Source organism: Salarias fasciatus, chromosome 16 (assembly GCF_902148845.1).
Source record: "Salarias fasciatus chromosome 16, fSalaFa1.1, whole genome shotgun sequence".
Classification (NCBI taxonomy): Eukaryota; Metazoa; Chordata; class Actinopteri; order Blenniiformes; family Blenniidae; genus Salarias; species Salarias fasciatus.
Genome location: NC_043760.1, coordinates 27,772,220 through 27,790,535, shown reverse-complemented (window position 1 = coordinate 27,790,535; position 18,316 = coordinate 27,772,220). Strand labels below are relative to the sequence as shown.

The following is an 18,316-nucleotide window of genomic DNA, read 5'->3' as shown; positions in this document are numbered from 1 at the left end:
TCGGCTTTGATGATATTGTTTCATCAGATGTTGGGGGAAAAATCTCAGACCAAAGGTTTTGGATTTAATCTTAGCCCGCTGGAAGTGTTCCACTCCCAAATAACATGTTGTTGCTGCTGCTGCCAGCAGTTTTTCCCACCACCTGTCATTAGCTGGAGCTGCTGTTTGAGGAAACCAACTGTCCAGTCCCCCGCGGGCTTCACTCGTAAGAATAGTCCAACATTTCACCGCATCTCAAGATCAGCTTTCAGCTCATAAACACATAAATAACATATGAACATAAAACATGTAACACATAAAAAAAGGAAAATGCTAAATGTTTTGCATTTAAATCGTATTTTTGAATTCCTCTCTTTGCATTTCTGCAGCACTGAAAATCCTCAAGTAACTGGGAATCAGATCTCACGGTCAGTGAGCAGAGGATTCGAGACTTTTGAGGTTATGTCTTCTATGTTCAGACAATTCTGAAATTATGATAAGATCATTTTGTTTTATATTTTCTCAAAAATAACAAACACAGCTGTATTTTCACCCTGTACAGACATTTCTTGTAAAACTTTTTAAAAATGTGGGCTGTTTGGCCTTAAAATAACTTCCATTGTTACACAAGGGCAGAAACCTCCAAATTCCTTTAATGAGTAAATGACATTTATAAGTTCTTGGGTTTTTCCACTGCTCAGATGGTTTGGCACAAAGGGGAAGTCTGTTGATTCTGGATTGAATTTGGACTGAAAGAAGCACAAAAAGTCAAATGTGGCAAGTATGGAGATGTGTGTATTTTCTTTTAATTTCATGAGGCCAGAGGTCATAATAGTTTCCAGATATCTAAATGAATGCACAGTGACTCTCAATTATATGAGAACCTCTTCAGATTAGGGGATTAAACATCTTAAATATGCTTTTAATTAACGTAATGGTGAATTGAATAGTCTTGATGCAGAAATTTCCTCGGCTCATCAATCTTTATGAGCATTTATTTAAGAATATCACAATTTGCATATGCCAATCAATGAACTAATGAACTTGCTCAGTCAATGAGAAATAATCCACTTAAATATGATGCCCTTGGCTGCTTTTGAAATCTGCATTTCTTTCATATAATTCAGCAAAAAAAAAAAAACAGACATCTGCTTGAAGTCAAAAGATCACGGATTGAAAATAGCACATATTGGTGTGGATTACAGTTTGTCCTAATCAGATTCAAGGGTGAGATGAGACTAAGGCTTCCCCAGACGAGTGGGTAACCCCCTTAATCCCGCCTCACCCCCTCTTTTGTCTGCCCGGTCAGCTGTCTCCCCATCTGACGTCAGGCACATGCAGTGTGTCTGTGTGTAGGTGTGTTTCCAACAGGCCGCTGGTCTGTCACAGGAGCTGCACGGGAAATCCAGTAAGCGTGTGGTAAACATCCAGTCCCAACTAAGAATAGACCAGCTGATGGGCTCACCGAGGGTTACACACGGGAAAAAAAAAATGTTGGTTTTTCTGGAAGATATTTTTTAAATATTCAAATTAAAGTTCAGCGTTCAGATTACGCCTATAAATATGCAGTGCACGAGGTGGCAGCATTACCGCTTCAGGATTTACTGCAGCTTTGACTTTCATAATCACTTAGCACTCTTCCAAGGTCCTCTGCAGAAAAGCATTCCGCTCCTTAATCATGCACGGAAAGTGTCATTTAAATCTTGCCAAAGCCGCAGAGCAGCAGCAGTGCAACACGGCCGATCGGGGCTACTTACACCAGAGAAACAGCGGGAAAACTGTAAACTCCTTCAGTACCTCTGGAACCTTGACAGCAGAAGATCCATCAAACGACATCTCATGCAAGGAAAAGTCTCTGCACAGCAGCCCCTCCCTGACTCTGTCCCGGTCTTTGTCACCGTCCCTCTGTCTCATAAATCAACTTGGAATCGTGCAGGAAGGTGATGAGTAAGTCATGGCACCATGTGGCTCAACAGCTGACCGCCGAGGACTGAGCATTCTGACGCACGGCCACAGACTGCACAGCGCAGCAGTCAGCCTCCTGTCAGCTTTACGTGCAGATCTCTGCAGCATGCACTGAAAAGTTGAAGAAGAACTTGAAGGCTGAGGATTCTGATCAAGGACCAACCTTCCTGACATGGTTTGGAATTCGAGCCAGTTCTCAATGCCGCTACTCACTGAAAGACTGGACTTGCAGATGCTGGGAGCTATTTTTAATGCGTTTTAGTCATTTGATTTTGAAAAGAGAATGATGCATTCATAGTGACACAGTGGCCCACAATCTGGCTGAGGACAGATGGGTGTAGCACACACACAAACACTCACACACACCTCGTTAAAAGAAAGGCTGAAGGAATTAAGGCTGCGACTTAAGCAGCTCCTCACACCTTGTGATTGATTTTCTTTACACTAAGTAGTTCAATGGCCACAACTGTAAATCATGTCACCCCGAGGGTTTAAAATCAAGTTCAACACACATGCAGCCAGTCTCTCTCTCACACACACACACACACACAGTGGTGTGTGGGCAGTGTGCCTGAATGAGCCCATCTGTGAGCTCCTGTGAAACAAAAGCAGAGTTTTCTGAGGGAATCAAAGCAGAGTTATGCTCTTGTTCTTGATACTCTGCAATGTTCAGTCACAACAAGAAGACCATGAAACCTTGTTTATTGTTCCGTGTTCATTCTGTCTGAATATTACTGTAAACTTGGAATCTTAGGTCCCTGTCTTTTTCTTTTTCCTGTTTTAATTTGGTCTAGACACACACACACACATAGACTCAGACTTTACACACCACAAAACCACAAGATGTTCAGGTGAATGTTGCCCCAGGTCCTCTGAAAGTGGAGCGATTCCCCGGTGACTCTCCGTACCCCAAAGCGGTGTGTGTGTGTGTGTGTGTGAGAGAGAGAGTGTGTGTGTTGTGAACAAGTGAACCAACCTGTTTTCTCTGTCTGTTTGCTGCCAGTCAACACATCAACGCACACAGAAGACCTCAGTGCAAACAGCTGCAGTCATACGTGGTGTTGTGAACAGAAACAAAGAGCAGTCAAATGACAGGACAAAGACAACGCTGCTCAAGAAAATATATTTGGCTAACGTTCAAACTTGAAGAACAGTAAGAAGACATTTGCGTCTTTGGTGAATGTCGTGGAAACACAGTTCTCAATTATTCAATGTGATTTTCAGAGAAATGTTCCCATCCGGTTCTTATGCGACCAACTAACAGAGGAACTTTGCAACACAGAGAAAACCAGGAAAACAAGCAGCATCATACCTGACTGTGGCGTGTCCCTCGGACTTCTGGGTGCCTTCCTTCCAGCTAGTCGAAAATGAAATCCAAAGATGGTCTGGTCTCTGCAGCAAAGATCTGAAACACTCAAAGAGAGAAAGCCAGAGAGAAATCAACTCCCAGCTCCCTCAACATCTTCTCCAATAGGCTCGAATCCTCCACTGACATCCCACCAGAGACAAGGAGTGAGAGAGAGTTAAAGGGAGAGAGAGAGAGAGGGATGGGGGTGGGAGTGTGCCAGTTTGGGTGAATAAAGGGGAGAAGTTGAAAGTGAGAGAGAGCGAGAGAGCGAGCACAAGTCAGTGAGAGGTGAAAGACAGAGATTTAGGAGTTTGCTGGTGCGAGAGAGAGAGAGAGAGTGAGCAACAGAAAATGAGTGAGACAGGAGTTTAAATCTCTAATTACAAGTGCTTATCACAAGCCCGTAAGCAGATGGTGGAAGGGAGTGACACACTACAGTGCTATGCTTGTGTGTGTGTGTGTGTGTGTGTGTGTGTGTGCTCTGCGATGCTGTGTAGTAAAGGAGGAGGAACAAACCCTCAGACAATGGAGAGAAAGTGAAGCCAGAGACTGAGAACAGGAGGACATAAAAGCAGCGCAGAGGCAGTTGTGCTGGCGGAGAAAACAACTCCTCCCAGCTTGGTGCATTTTCACCCTCTTCCACCGACCTCTCTTCTCTCCAAACCATACCTTACTTTGTTCGTTCCTCCCCGTCTGTGCGGTTCCTCATCAGCATGACAAAGACTGTTGGCTCCTGTCGACAGACGCAGATGGAGATGAGCATTATTATTTCTCCTCCGCAGGAGAGGAAGGTATGGTTCATTTGTGGTTCAGACTGAGTAATCCATGAAGTCAGCATTGAATTTTTGGACTTTTGGTGAAAGAATCTGTTCTGATTGTTACGTTTTTTAAATAATTTTCTTACTTATGATTCATTTTTTGCCTCCCCCACTTTACAACTGACAAACACTGACAAGGTGTTTCATGAGATAACAAGTATTTAAAGTGTATAGAAACTCCTCCAGCTGTCCATACGTGTGTGTGTGTGTGTGTGTGTGTGTGTGTGAGAGAGAGAACACATTTTTTTGTCTGTGAGTCTTGAAACTCTCCATCTTGAAGCAGTCCTCAGGGTAAGGGAGGCATTTGTGGCAAAAGAAGATTCTTTCCCTCTCTCTCGTTCACACCAAACGCTTGTTTTCCCTCTGTTCTGCGGAGAACATAATTCCTTTGAAAAAATAAAAATAAAAGATTCAACAAGAAGATCTGAGCAGACTTTAAAATGTGTTCGTACTTTTCCTTGCATGTCTGTGGTTTCATCGCGGTTTGAGTCTCGTCAAAAGGCAGAACCGCATGAATTATAGATCAACTCATGTTCCAGCAGATCTTAAGTAGCAGAGAAATGCAAAACCCGATCAAATGGTCGCACTATTAAAAACAAATAAACCTCTTATCCTGCCGGGGTCGGTCACGTTTTCCAGATCAGAAACAATTAGTGTCTCACTGGGCTGAATCGATTAGGGAGAACCACAGCTGACGTGGTGTTTGGAGTTTAGAGTAACCGGTGGCTCAGTTCAGTTTGTGCATAAACCAAATCCTCACTTAAACGAGAAATCCACGCTGTATGGCTGCCAGTTCAGCTGCAGGCTGTGGATCAGCCTGATTACTTTGGGCCGACTGCAGCAGATCGAAGTAATCCCCAAATACTACACAAGTATGTACATGGAACAACGTCGCAGTATATTGACATGAAATGAGGAAGGATGAGCGCAGAACGTTCAGGACTGGCGAGTGTGTTTGTGTACAGTATGCACTGCACGCGCACTTACTTATCTATGTGTGTGTGTACAGTGTGTCGACAGGGATGTCTGTGTTGCAGAAACACAGTACGCTGCGTTTGATAATCAGCATTCAGGAACCACCCTTCGCTCCTGTCATCTTTCACAGCGTTCCTGGGGCTGCCAGACTACCGGCGAGGGTGGAGCGAGGACAGGGAGCACGTCAGGACACAGAAATGCTGCGTGGTCGCCGCAGAGAAGTGTCCCGGGAAAGAGGCAGACCTCAACTAGCTGGAACTGATGTTTTCCTCAGATATTTCTGTTAGTAATAGTAAAAGTTCTGTAAGGGTAGCTCTGTTCAGTTTAGGGTTATATGACCCTGAAAGGTCGCTTCATCTCGACACTGAGGTCAGTGATCTGTCGGTTCGAGCTCCTTGTTGAAGGTTAGGATGCTGCATGTTTTCTCGAGGCAACGTGCAGCCTCAGTTGCTCTTTTCTCCGTCACGACGGTGAGAAAAAGAGGCTGCTGTGCCGATAAATTAGTCCTAAGAGATGCTGCAGATGGTGTTTTATGGAGCCAATGATGTGCTGAGTGAATTTAAATTCAGAAACTGGATCTAATTTGTATGATTTCAAAGTGGGTTTTTTTTTTCTGTGATATTCATTTTTGAAAGATTTGAAAGTAAAAGTTTCACTTTGAAATTGAAATTTATCTGCAGTTCTCAATATTCTGACTCTCTGTTATTGGAGCAACATCTGGGTCATCAAGGAGGAGCAATCGGTGAAAACAGTATGAAAAAAACATCCCTGCTGTTACTCAAACCATCTCCACCTCATCATGAATCTTCCCGGGTCTTCTTCCCCCTCCTGCTCCATCTCCACTTCCTCTCCTCAGCACATGCGCAGCCGTGCCAGTTTGACCTCTAGGTTCACATCTGAGCTGCTCGCTGCAGATTTACAGTAACCGGACAGACATCGAAAAGTGAAACATATTTCAAAAAAAGATTCTTGAAATGCCTCTTGTTGTTTTTTTTTTTTAAGGTGTTCTATTAATACAACTTGGAGCACTTGCATCGTGTCCAAGAGTGTGTGAACCCTCCGCTCTGCCAGCGTGTGTACACAGCAGGTCTCGTTTCCTGGTTCTCCGGTCAGACGCTGGTTTCTCTTTTGAGGGCCGATTTCACAATGACATCAGCTTCCGCCAACAGACAAGCGGTCACCATGGCGCCACACAAAGACGTCTCTGGCCCAGCGGGAGGGGGGGAGTCATGCTTGACACATTTATAGCAGAGGTCTGTGCTCCGCTCCCCTCTTCTCTTACACCCTCCTTCGTTTAGTCGATTGCTGTTTGCCCGGCCGCCTGCTCTGTTTACCAGATCATCAAAGGCCGTCTCTGACTTCTATAGCCCCCCCCCCCCCGCCAAACCCCCCTCCTGTCTGCCACACTGTCCCTGCTATCCTTCTTGCATTTCAGCTTCATCTTTACTCTTTCACTTTCACTCACAGACACTTTATTCTCTGTTTGGCAGATTTCTATTTTAGACCTTCTTCATGCCCGAGCCGCTTTTGATTTCTTTTTGTCAAACGGAGCAGTGACTCTGAGGGCAGAATGCCTGCTGAAGAAGTGACCACCCACTGGGCTTTGTCTAACTCTTTGCCCCAGTGGACAGAAGGTCTGTGTGTGTGATGGAAACATAGTAACACAAAGGGTCCAGGGAGGTTATAGTGCGGAGCAGCGGACTACAGAGCCAAAAAAAAGAAAAATCTGTGTGTTTTTTGGGGTAACTTTAATATATATTTCCAAAATCATAATGAGATGTGGTGGTGGAATATTTTTCTAATGATTAAATATCATAAAAAGTATATAAAATCATCTAAATTTTAATTATCAGCATTGAAGTTTTGTTTTAAAAAGACAAGCTCCTTAAAATAATCAAGTTTGGTCAGGTTTAGCAATGTATCTCCATTTTACTCAATTATTTTATCTCAAAGAATTATTTAATTGTTAAAACAGCTTCACCAGTAGTTTTCAAAGTGCAGGGTGGTCTACCGTGCCAGAGAGTTTCAGGAGGATTCTTGGGACAGGTAGATGTTATCTCTCCACATTTTGTCCTTGTCATATATATATATATATATATATATATATATATATATATATATATATATATATATATATATATATATATATATATATATATATATATATATATATATAATTCCTATGCTTTAAATCTAGAAATTAATGCAGCAGCTTTCATTTGTTCAAAATGTATGAAACCACATCAAGAGAAGACTTTTTTTGTTTTTTGCATAAAACCTTCCAAACATTTAGAAGATAATTCAGAGTCTGACAGAAGCATGTGTAAACACCGTCTACCAGACAAGGAAATGAGGAACATAGCTTTACATAGTTTCTCACATTACTGATTATTGCTTATGACAAAAATAATTTCAGAGAAAGGAGGAAGATGCAAAGCACTCACGAAAAGAACCCAAACCCCCCCAAAGCGATGGTTAGTTTTTACTCTCGAGATAAAGCAGTGCTCATCAGACAGTCAAAAAAATGTGGGGATTTTGGAAATTTCTTTGCCAAAAGCAGACACCCTGTCTTTGCCTCGAGCTTTACACGATATAAATTGCAGAATGACAAGATAAAAAGGTTTCACTTTTTCCTCCAGAGTTTTCAGGTGTGACAAATCCATTGATCATCTTTAAAAGTACAGACATCACTTGGTTACAGTTTCGCCTCAAGCTAAAAATAGGCACAGCCCCCCCCCTCCTTTTGTCTTTCCTTCTTCTGGTGCGGAAAAGGAACAACAGCTTCCACCTAGAATGTCATATGCAAGAACTGTCTGTAAAATGCAACTGTATTTTCACACCAGTCTGGACTCAAGGCCCTTTCTGTGAGGAGTTTGCATGTTAATCCTGCTCAGTTGTGATTCTCAATTGCTGGTAGGTTGAAATGGGGTGTGAGGATGTACTGTATCTGCCTCTCTCCCTGGACCTGTGCAGGTTGTACTCCGCCTTCGCCCTGAAGATGGATAAAGCTGTATTTAAGACAAATGAATGGATGAATACACCATCATAAAATAACAATAAAATCACTTAGCATAATAACAGACAGAAGAAAAGATTCCCATATTACCTGAAAGACAGTGTAATGTTTATATTTATTTGAAGAAAACACTTGATTCTGACAATTTTCACAATGATACAACTGGATGCGTGAAAGAAATGAGCATAGCAAAGCCAAACTGTGAAGATTTCGTGGTTTTTTTTTCAATTTTTTTCTCCCTCTTTCTCAGCTCAGGCGCAAGTGTTGAGTCACACAGCTTGTTCCTCAGCTGGTGAAGCAAAGGCTGTCTTCTTGATTTTCTTCACGACAGCTGAAAGTGAGGAAAGGTCACCGGAGCCGTGTCGCTTCTCGCCCTCTCCTCAGACGGCGTTTTGATGTGATACATGTTTAACCCAGCTTGATGGCCCCCAGAAAGGTAGAGTCCCCGTCCAGGGACAGATTGGCTGAGGGCCGGGGGATCAGGAGCTCCACGTAGTCCCCGACGTCCAGCTTCACTATACCTGCAGGATTTCAATACGCAACTCAGACTTCGACCTGGCATTTCCTCTGACATTTTCTTTTCTCCCCCTTCAGACACAACACTGCTCACCCAGTGTTGTCAAACCACACAAGCACACAGAAGCACACACACACACACACACGTTTGTGTATTCTGGGAAAATCTGCACGCATTCTCTGTGTTTTTACCTGATCCTTAACATAGCTACACATGAAACATCACCTAAGATAAATAATGACTTTTCTAATGGGGCCTTTTGTCCTACAACAACTTCCCATAATGTGAGCGTGTGAACAGATTCTGGTTGCAACCACGGTAGTGAATATGGAGCCACACACACCTGGGAGACAAACTACTCGACCTTTCTAAAAGCTGTTGTTAGGAGGGTGAACGTGAGCCTCACCTCCTGTGTAGCAGGTGTTGTAAGGGTTGTCGGGGTCCATAGTCTGAATGCAGCGGAAAAGAAACACAAACGAATGCTCGCCTCCCACAACGTGGCTCTTCCAGCGGGTCACCACGTGGCCCATGGCAAAAGTGGCGTCCCTGTAGTAGACCTGTGCATATAGGGATTAGCGGATCAAACACGTGAAGCGAGGCACCGGCGTGGATTGTTCGACATTTGCTACCTCATGCATTATGCATGCATCATGTGCGTTATTTCTTTATCTGACCTTCATTCAAGGTCTTTTAATCTGCTGCATGATTAAATTGAGCACACCCTTTTTCCCACCCAGATTTGCAGCCAGACCTGCAGCACCACCCTGTGGAATAACAACAAAATGGCCACACAACCAACCTGGCTGTACACAAAGTAGTAGCCCTCCTCTCTGACCAGCATGCGGTCGTTTTCTGCCTCCAGGGCAGATCCCCTCCTCAGCCCGGCCTGCCAGGGGAGACCTGTGTAGATGGCTGAGGAAATTTCTGATAGAAGACATAACATGTTAGGAAGAAGGTGCCGCAGCACTGAAAATGCATCAATACAAACAGTAATCCAAAGCTGTTGGAACGCTTGTTGGACAGAAAAGTGCATTTGTCGGATGAGCCAAAGTACGTATTGTGCATGTTGATGATCGGGTGCAGCATTGGCACCTCTCAGATTCTGAAACCAGTAGCAGTCCCATACATCCTTAGTCTTGGACTGAACTCAAGAAGACAATGCTGGTCCTCGTAGAGCAGGGCTGATCTGATCGTACCTCCAGAATATGAATTAGCTGGAGATGAACTGACCTGGCAGCAGTACCTGACCTCAACCCCACCGAATACATGTGGGATCAGATCGGAGGTGCTGTTGCACAACCATGTGTCTGGGTATTGATAAATGTTTGCTGCAGAACAGGATCCCACAGCATCTGGAGACCGCTGTGAATAAAAGGTAGGCGTATATGCTCCCATACGCTACTGAATCCTCTGAATGAACAATGAATCCTCTTTCCTCTCATTTTAATCATCAATCCACCAAGTAACACCAAAAACAATGGTCAAAAGCAAGTGGAGCTATTTGACATATTTTATAAGGGTGGAACTGACAAACCCCACTCTACTTGCTCTCCAACACATGGATTTGTCATATAAATTTGGCACCAGTTAAAAGAGAAATGAACAGGCTTTCCTTTAACGAAGGAAACAAAGAAATACCTTTAGTGAACATTTTTCTGTTGTGGTTTGGCAACAACTGCAGGCAAGGCTGAGAAACTGTGAAAAAAAAAAACAGCCAAACAGAATGTTTTAATATATCTGGACGGTTTTCAAAGATGGTACATGTGTTCCTTTTACTTCTTCCTCTTTCTGTTGAACAATCTTGCACTATCACTGTCAGAGTATTTCTCTGAACTCACGCATGTTTTTTTTTTTTTTTTTTAAATTGTGGAAGAATATATGTAGCAGGAAGATGTTTTGTGGAACTAACATTTTCAGCCTTTGAATTGATCCAGTGTGTTTGTGTGTGAGACAACACACAGTCACAGACATGAAGAAACACACACAGCCCCATTTTGCATGTCAGACTTGAGTGCACATATTGTTTTACCTAAAGTCTCGGGTCCCGGCACCATTCTTCTCCTCCGGATGGCGGTGAAGCCAGGCCTCGACTCAGACTGCTGCAGGTACTCCTGACTGCTCCTCCTGCTGCTGATGTTCTCGCCCTGCATGAACACACAAGTATGTTACCTTCACGGCGTCACGCAGACGCAGTCTGGGTGGGTGTCTGACAGTGGGCGACCACTCACCTGACCCCTGTGTCTGACCCCTTGGCCCTCTTCCTTCCTGCGCCACACCTCCGACTTGAGGCCCTCCACCTCGGCCCTGAGAACCACCAGCTGATGCAGGGACAGAGCTGAGAGAGAGGATGAGGTGAAGGCAGCCAGAGCCAGGAGGAAAACCGGCCAGGACAGCCGTCCTTCGCCCGCCTCCTTCCCAGCCCCAGACTTTTCTCCAGCCAGAGCTGCCATTGTTAAAGAGTCCAGACAATCTCTTCTGAGCTCACACGAGCATCGCGGCCCGTCGGACACCTGAACCGTGAAACCTGCAGACTCTGCTTGTAAATGGTGATCCTCTTCTCGCAAAAGGTTTCCTGAATAATCTCTCACATTACCTTCACTTGTGCCTGAATGCAGGAATGTCTTCCTTAACTCTCGCTTTCGTCCCTCGACTGGGTTCAGTTTCGTCTGTGCAAGCATGCAGAAGAAATACTGTACGAAAAAAAAAAAGAGGAAAGCAGCTTCCGCTTGATTGCTCTCAGCTAAACACACTCACTGCTTCCTGTCTGACCAGCAGCTCCCCCGCCAAAAAAATATCCTCTCACTTATTTTTCCTTCATCTTGATCTTCTCCACGCTGAGCGGTCCTTGTGAGTGAGCACGAACAGGAATCTGGGCTTTATGATCAGAAACAGTCGTGACGTGGTTTGAAAATGGAACTGGATCACAAAAAGAGGAAGTGCAGAAAGTCCTTCAAACAAAACAAAGTAACTCCCACAATTAAAGGGTGATGAAGGGTTTCTGGTATGACAGACCCAAACCGGACAACAAACTCCATTGTATCAATTTATTGCATGTTACAGTACAGAAAATAGAAAGTGAAAATGTGCGCTTACAAAACAAGCCGACATTGTTTTAAAATAGAAAAGAAACAAAAAAAGTTAAATCACCCGACTGATTTACAGTGACGATAGAAATGACTCATTCAGATGTCTGTTCCCATGCTCCCCTGGATGTGGAGTCACAGTGAGCTGCGATAGATGTTCGTACACACGGTTTTGACGTCACTGCGCAGATTCTTTGAAATCACGTGAGGATTCAACTCGCAGTGTTGAAGCGATGCCACCTTCTCCCCACCGATACCGGTTACAATCTATTCAAAATCAAGAGGACATGCCAAAGTATGTCCCATTGTGCACAAAAAACCTGACCGATGAGTTGAAAAAAAAGAAGAAGAAAAGAAATACAACACATTCAGTTGATTCCAGATTTTTACACCAACAGGTTGGTGAACAGTAGCAATACGTTAGGCTTTGATTAAAAAAAGAGGTTATTATTAAACACGCTTTATGTCAACCAAAACAAGAAATCAAATAAATGACGGCTTCTTCAAAGAGTTGGTGTAACGCAAACTAACAGCAGAAGTGTATAAAACAAAGCTAGCAGACCAAACTGAGCGTATATTCACACGGTTGAATCAGAATCTCAGCATATGGATTTGATGTATTACAAAAACGTCTGAAACGGTTCAGTGCCACCAAGTGGAAGAAAAACAAAGTCACAAAAAAAGGAGGACAGACTCCCCGTCAAACTTCTGTCTTTTCTTGTGAAGAGTGTTCCTCTAAGACTGCCATTTACATTCATACTAACCTTTAAACCCTCGCTCAAGCTGTCATTACAACGAGCCACAAAGCACTCTTGGCGGAGAGTTTCCACGTATGGCTGAAAGAGATCTGTGGGGTGTATTCAGATGGCTTCGGTACCGCTGCGGTGCAGCGTGCTGCATTCAGAAAGCAAGAGCAGATAATCGTCTTTTAATCGTCAGGCTCTGCCTCACCTCATGGAAGACATGCGGGAAAAGGTTAATTAGCTCATTAAAAGCCCTCCGAGTGAGTAAAGCCATTGTGCCACAGAAGCATGAGGCGACAGAACCCTCCAATTAACAATTACTATGCTGATGGTGAAAACAATTCAACACAACATTTCAATAAAAATGATCACGCTTTATCCTCAGCTCTTTACAGGTTCAGATTTCTCAAAGAGCGGCTTGATAAAACACTTGGACACGTTCTGACTGTTTATACACATATATATCATTAGGAGGCCTGACTGATCACTCTGGTGGAACAAGTAACACAGGTGAACATGTGTTTAATGCCCCGAAACAAACGGCTAAACTGGCACAGCCTCATATTTTGCTGTGGCATGTTGCCCAACCAGAAGTGGTACCGCGTTGTTCAGGTGAATAATGAGGCCTTTTCAACTCGATGCAAAACAGCTAACAGCAGAACGGAATGACAGAAACGTTTCCAACATTCTGAATATGCAACTTTTACTTTTTGTATCTGGTACAGATCTGGTTTGGCACTATAACTTATTCCATTTACATCTTGTGCAGTTGAAAAATATGTTCAATAAAGATGGATGGGCCTTTTATTACATAGTAATAATTCAATCATGCCATTCAATGTAACAAAGCTCCATCCTTCTTCTCTACTGTCTAATTAATCCAGTGCAGGGTCACGGGACTCTGGAGCCAATCCCAGTTTACATGAGCGAGTGCAGGAAACGCCCTGGAAAGGCCGCCAGTCCATCGCAGTGCAACGTAAAGACGCTCCGTTTTATTTTCATGGCGATGATTCCAGTATTATTTAACAGTCTGGGGCATAAATTGTTTTTCTTTTTTGTGACTCTACTTCCTGAAAATGCTCCTTTTCAAGTTCTGCTATTGAGAATGCAAAACACCTTCCTCAATCGTCGTCCTCGGGACTTCCAAAGTCTCGTATTATCTTATTAGCTCAACGTTCAAACTCTATTTGGCACAAAGTGGGGACTGTTTATTTTGTCCTTACACTCTTTCAGTGGATTTACTCCGACAACGTATCACCTAATGGTCAGTGGGGACAAGAGGATTACCGCGACCAATAACTCAGTGCGCCGACATGTGTTTTCGTGTTGTATTAAGACAGACTTGGAGAAAGCTGAGCCGAGACGTAAATAACAAACTGCACAAAGTAAATGGAACACAACCGTAGCTGAAGTTACTCAACGCCACACGGCGCCTGCTAGCTGGGAGTGGACCATCGTACCAGGACAAGCAGCAACGCACCATAATCATAACGAAACAGAAGTGCTCAGACAGGAAATAAGAATTTTTGAGACTATTTCTGGCAGGCAGAAGTACCAAACCAGCCATCTCAGCCTCTTGAGCAATTCCGCTCTGCCAAAACGTTTTGACGGCGAGCTTCATGCCTCTTTAAAAGACAAACTGTTCAGATGTCAAAACGGGCCAAGGTGTGATACACAGCTGCATAAACATGACATTAATATTCCTTAAAGGGGAGAGAAAAAAAACTTTTCTGCTCTTCAAAAGTATTGCTCTGAAAACATTATCCCACAAAAAAAATCAGAACAGAAGAGTGCAATGTATTAACAAAGATACATATATTTACAGTATAACCCTACAAGTCACCAAGTTCCATTTCTGCAAATTTGAGTTGTTTTTTCTTCTTCTTCTTTTTATTTTTAATTTTGAGACAAATTCTGAGTGTGACTGTGGCCCTTATATGGTTGCAATGCAACTGTTTTAATGATTGTGATTCATGTCGGCAGACGCATAATATCAAATCACTGGTGATCGCGACTCGTCTGCTCTGGCTTCATTCATCAAAAGTCATAAATACATGCATTCATCGCTGCAACGCAAACAAAGAACTCAAACATGGGAGGAGGCTGTTACCCTTTCTTAAAACACTGAACTTGTGAAAACATTTTAAGTTTAAAGAAAGGTAAAAAGAGTGAAATAAAATAAAGAAGAATAAAAATGTACATTCTTCCCCTCCAAATAAACACCATACTTTACCCCAGCCCGTTTTCTGCAGTCACTTGTCTCCATTTTGTTTTCAGATGATGGTGACGCTGGCTGAGGGCTGGGCGCTCTCCTCGTGGGCGTGACTCTTCAGCAGGTCTTTCATGAACTGCTCCAAAGCAGCGAAGTAGCCCTGACACTGCCACGTGTCGTTGTGCGTCCCTTCTGGAAAGATGGCCAGGCGTTTAGTCCGAGAAGGAGACAGCTCATACAGTTGTTTCATCATGACCGGCGGGATGAGCTGGTCTGACAGGCCGGACACAAACAGCGACGGCATGCGGCACAGCGCCACCTGCCGATACGACAGGAACTGATTTCTGTAGCACCACAGTGGCAGCAGACGCATGGGCAGGAAGGAGAAGAGTGTGGCCGCCATGTGGGGGATGCTGAGGAAGGTGTTTTCAACGATAATGGCGGCCACGCGGTGAGGGTTAACCGAGGCCAGGCGCACGGCCACGGCGCCGCCTAATGACCGGCCAAAGAGTATGACCTTCGTCTTGTCCAGGTCGGGACGGGTCATGACGTAGTCCAACGTGGCCTCTGCATCCAGGTACAGGCCCTCCTCGCTGGGCTCGCCTTCACTTTTTCCATAGCCGCGGTAATCTACCAGCACCACGTTCGCCTTGAGATTTACCAGCATCAGCAGGGCGTTGGGCACCCGGTGGCCGATGTTGCCTGCGTTGCCGTGGAAGTACAGGATGGTGGGTGGAGACGAGGAGGCGGGACTGCTCTGATTGCCAGAAGTGACTCCGGGAGGTGCGTCCCCTCCTGTGTACCGAAGCAGGATGAGGTTGAGCTTCACACCGTCCTTGGTGCGAATGTACACGTTTTCATGTGGGATTCCTGTTGGCATGGGAACATAGAGGCGGGAGGAGGAGGGCTGGTCAGGGAAGTAGAGGAGAACATCCTGGAATTTGTAGAGGATACCTGCCACAGAGGCGAGGATGAGAGCGAGGAGAAAAAAGCCTCCGTAGAGGTGGAAGGTGAGGATGAGGGCCAAGAGAGAAACTCGACAGGCACCCCAGGACCAGGAGGCCAGAGTCAGGGTGCAGCGCTCCATCGCCCCCCACAACCTAAAGGGCTTCTCCATGGCGACACGAGAGATGAGTCACAATCTACAAAAACATGGAGAGAACAAAAAATTTACTTTTCAAAATGTTCAAAGACCCTGCAGTTAATGTTTACCCATACAGGTGATGTACTCAGGTGTGTAGAAAGAAGTCAGATGTATTTAAAAAATGATGAAAGACAACATTAGCATCAAGCAAAAATCTGTCTAAACATTAAAATGAAGATTTTAACCCAACTTCCCATAAATTAAACACATCTTAACATTCTGAGTCTGTTTACACACCCATTAATCTTCATCTGACACCTAGTTTAATCACAACAGAAGTCAGTATTCCTTTGTAGGGTTACAGGTAAACAGACTCACTTTTACGCACGTCTGTCTGCCTCTTTCACTCAAAGCACTAACTATGTATTAACATGACGGTGTTGATTCACACCAGTGTACTGTGTGACCAATTTAGATCTAATATCATCCCAGGAAACCAGAGCGCACTTCAAGTGCATGGAAATTGGATGTTCCTATGAAAGGGAAAACCTCCAGCTATTGAATTTAAGTACTTAAGCTTTTGTTTCAGAGTAACAAAACTCTTCACTTACAAGCGTGGCCTGAACAACTAACACTATTTGGACAGCACATGTAGTTTGACTCTGAACTATCTCTTAATATTACCACAGATAGAAACAGATGGAAGAAATTCATTGCAACAGGATATTTTCTTTCACTTTCAAATCATTCATATGCTTCTACTAAATGTCACACTTCCTGAATCACAGGTGAAAACTTGTGGTGCTGGAGGATAACAGTTCAGTATAAATTCAATGTGTGACGCAACAAAACTGAGCATATGTACCAGGGGTATCAAATTGCACACCTTCTTGCTTCAGCACACACAAATTCAATGTTGATGTACTTGGCTAGCTTGTAAAAATGCCTAATAATGACCCCCTCATTGCATTCGTGTGTACTCCAACAGGGATTGATATATGATACATACAAGATACCGCCCATCAAGGACTGGAGTTCAACACATGATACTGACTATGGCATTAAGAAGTTCAACCAGGTGTGCTGAAGAAGGGAAAAGCTATGTCCATGGTGAACTGTGGCCCTCCTGGACCATGGGTTCTCAGCTCTGTCCTAAACCTATCTTATCAAGTAAGCTACACATGCCTCCGAGTGTAGGTCCTTTAGAGGTTTATTACTGTTCAAATGGACTTGTGCAACCTTTGGTTGCTGGGAAATTAGAAATCGTGAATTTTTTTTTTCTGCAAATCACTGTGGAAACAAGCTATCCTTCTGTAAAGTGCAGGAAAAGGCTGTACAGAGAATTTACACCACACAGAGCTGACTGGATCTCAGCTGGTGTACCTCCAGCCTCACATAAGAGCCAAGTGTTTCCAGCTGATTAAGAACTATCAATTACAGCTTTAATCAAGCGAAAGCTAAACACACGCTGGGGCCACCCCTGGTACAACGACATTTTACCGGCAGCGTTGCTGATTTTAATTGGAAGACACTAATATATCTAGGGAAAAATAAATAAAAAAAAGTCGACCCCACCCACAGGCTGCATTTGGAGACAGGTGCTACCAGCCTGAGGGGAATGTCTGAAAAGGTTTTGACAGATAGCTAGCTCAAGGTAATTAACGAGCTAACGACAGACATCACTCACCGCCATGATAAGCTGTCAAAGCCCTGATAATATGCTCGATAAAAACCCATTTATATCAGCAGTAGCTAGTGTCGAATCAAATAATTAAAACCAATGCTAACTACAAAGCTAACATTTACTGCGTTAGCATTGCTATTTGAAGTTAGCCACCTAGCTAGTATCTCATGAATGCTTAACAAGGCAGCCACCTCCTTACCCTTCTCTCATTTTTAGCGTCGCCGTTGCATAAAACCTCTGCAAAACTGCGACAAAGACAGAACGCAGCCGCTGTCATTCACCCCTGAATCTTTTAACAGATCTGCAGCTGTTACAGGTAAACGCCTCTTTCCAGTAAGACCCGGCGCAGCTAACTGGTTAGCATTACCGGTGCAGGTTTCTTTGAGTTCCGTACTGCGCGCAGCACAAGGAAAAAGGTTCCGGACAATATTTGGTCCGTACATACCTTTCTTTAAAATAGACGGTGTTTCAAAGTGTAAATACTAAAAGCATCACCTTTAACAATAATTTAAAACCCAACCAAATAATAGCGCTGTATTGTACGGCACAGATTTTGAATATTACAATCTCTAGCGTCCATCCACCATCAAGCAACATGTTATATATTGTTTTTCCACAAGGTGGCAATCTAATAAAGTGTATAATTCCACCTAATTTATATGATTAGAAGGTTTTAACAGACTGGACAGGCACAAAGTCAACTATATTGAGAAACAGATTAGGTGAATACTGCAGCATGCTTACTGCTATTAGTTATTTCATTGTCTCAATACATTATTCAAGTCAAGGTGCAAGCAGTGTTATATGGTCTTCAGTCAAGCACAAAGAACAAAGTAGGAAATATAAATGCACACAAAATTTTAAACCATAATTTCTAAAATTTCTAAGGAGG

At 43.7% G+C, this 18,316-nt stretch overlaps 3 protein-coding genes across 3 annotated transcripts in view; all 3 read right to left on the bottom strand.

Moving 5' to 3' along the window:
* myo16 (myosin XVI) overlaps positions 1-3,431 on the bottom strand; it is a 109,587-nt gene extending 106,156 nt beyond the window's left edge. Inside the window, exon 1 of the mRNA XM_030111287.1 lies at positions 3,257-3,431. The gene's annotated coding sequence lies outside the window, so the exon portion shown is untranslated. The remainder of the gene's footprint in view (positions 1-3,256) is intronic.
* Positions 3,432-8,197: 4,766 nt separating this feature from the next.
* tnfsf13b (TNF superfamily member 13b) lies at positions 8,198-11,508 on the bottom strand. Its single transcript, XM_030111897.1, has 6 exons — positions 10,847-11,508; positions 10,648-10,762; positions 10,257-10,313; positions 9,418-9,542; positions 9,025-9,175; positions 8,198-8,622 (listed from the first exon to the last, which is right to left on the bottom strand). The coding sequence occupies exons 1-6, from the start codon at positions 11,294-11,296 to the stop codon at positions 8,510-8,512; spliced, it is 1,011 nt and encodes a 336-aa protein (XP_029967757.1). The 5' UTR covers positions 11,297-11,508; the 3' UTR covers positions 8,198-8,509.
* A 140-nt stretch (positions 11,509-11,648) lies between these two features.
* abhd13 (abhydrolase domain containing 13) lies at positions 11,649-17,790 on the bottom strand. Its single transcript, XM_030112556.1, has 2 exons — positions 17,624-17,790; positions 11,649-15,798 (listed from the first exon to the last, which is right to left on the bottom strand). The coding sequence occupies exon 2, from the start codon at positions 15,771-15,773 to the stop codon at positions 14,718-14,720; it is 1,056 nt and encodes a 351-aa protein (XP_029968416.1). The 5' UTR covers positions 15,774-15,798; positions 17,624-17,790; the 3' UTR covers positions 11,649-14,717.
* Between the last annotated feature and the right edge of the window lie 526 nt (positions 17,791-18,316).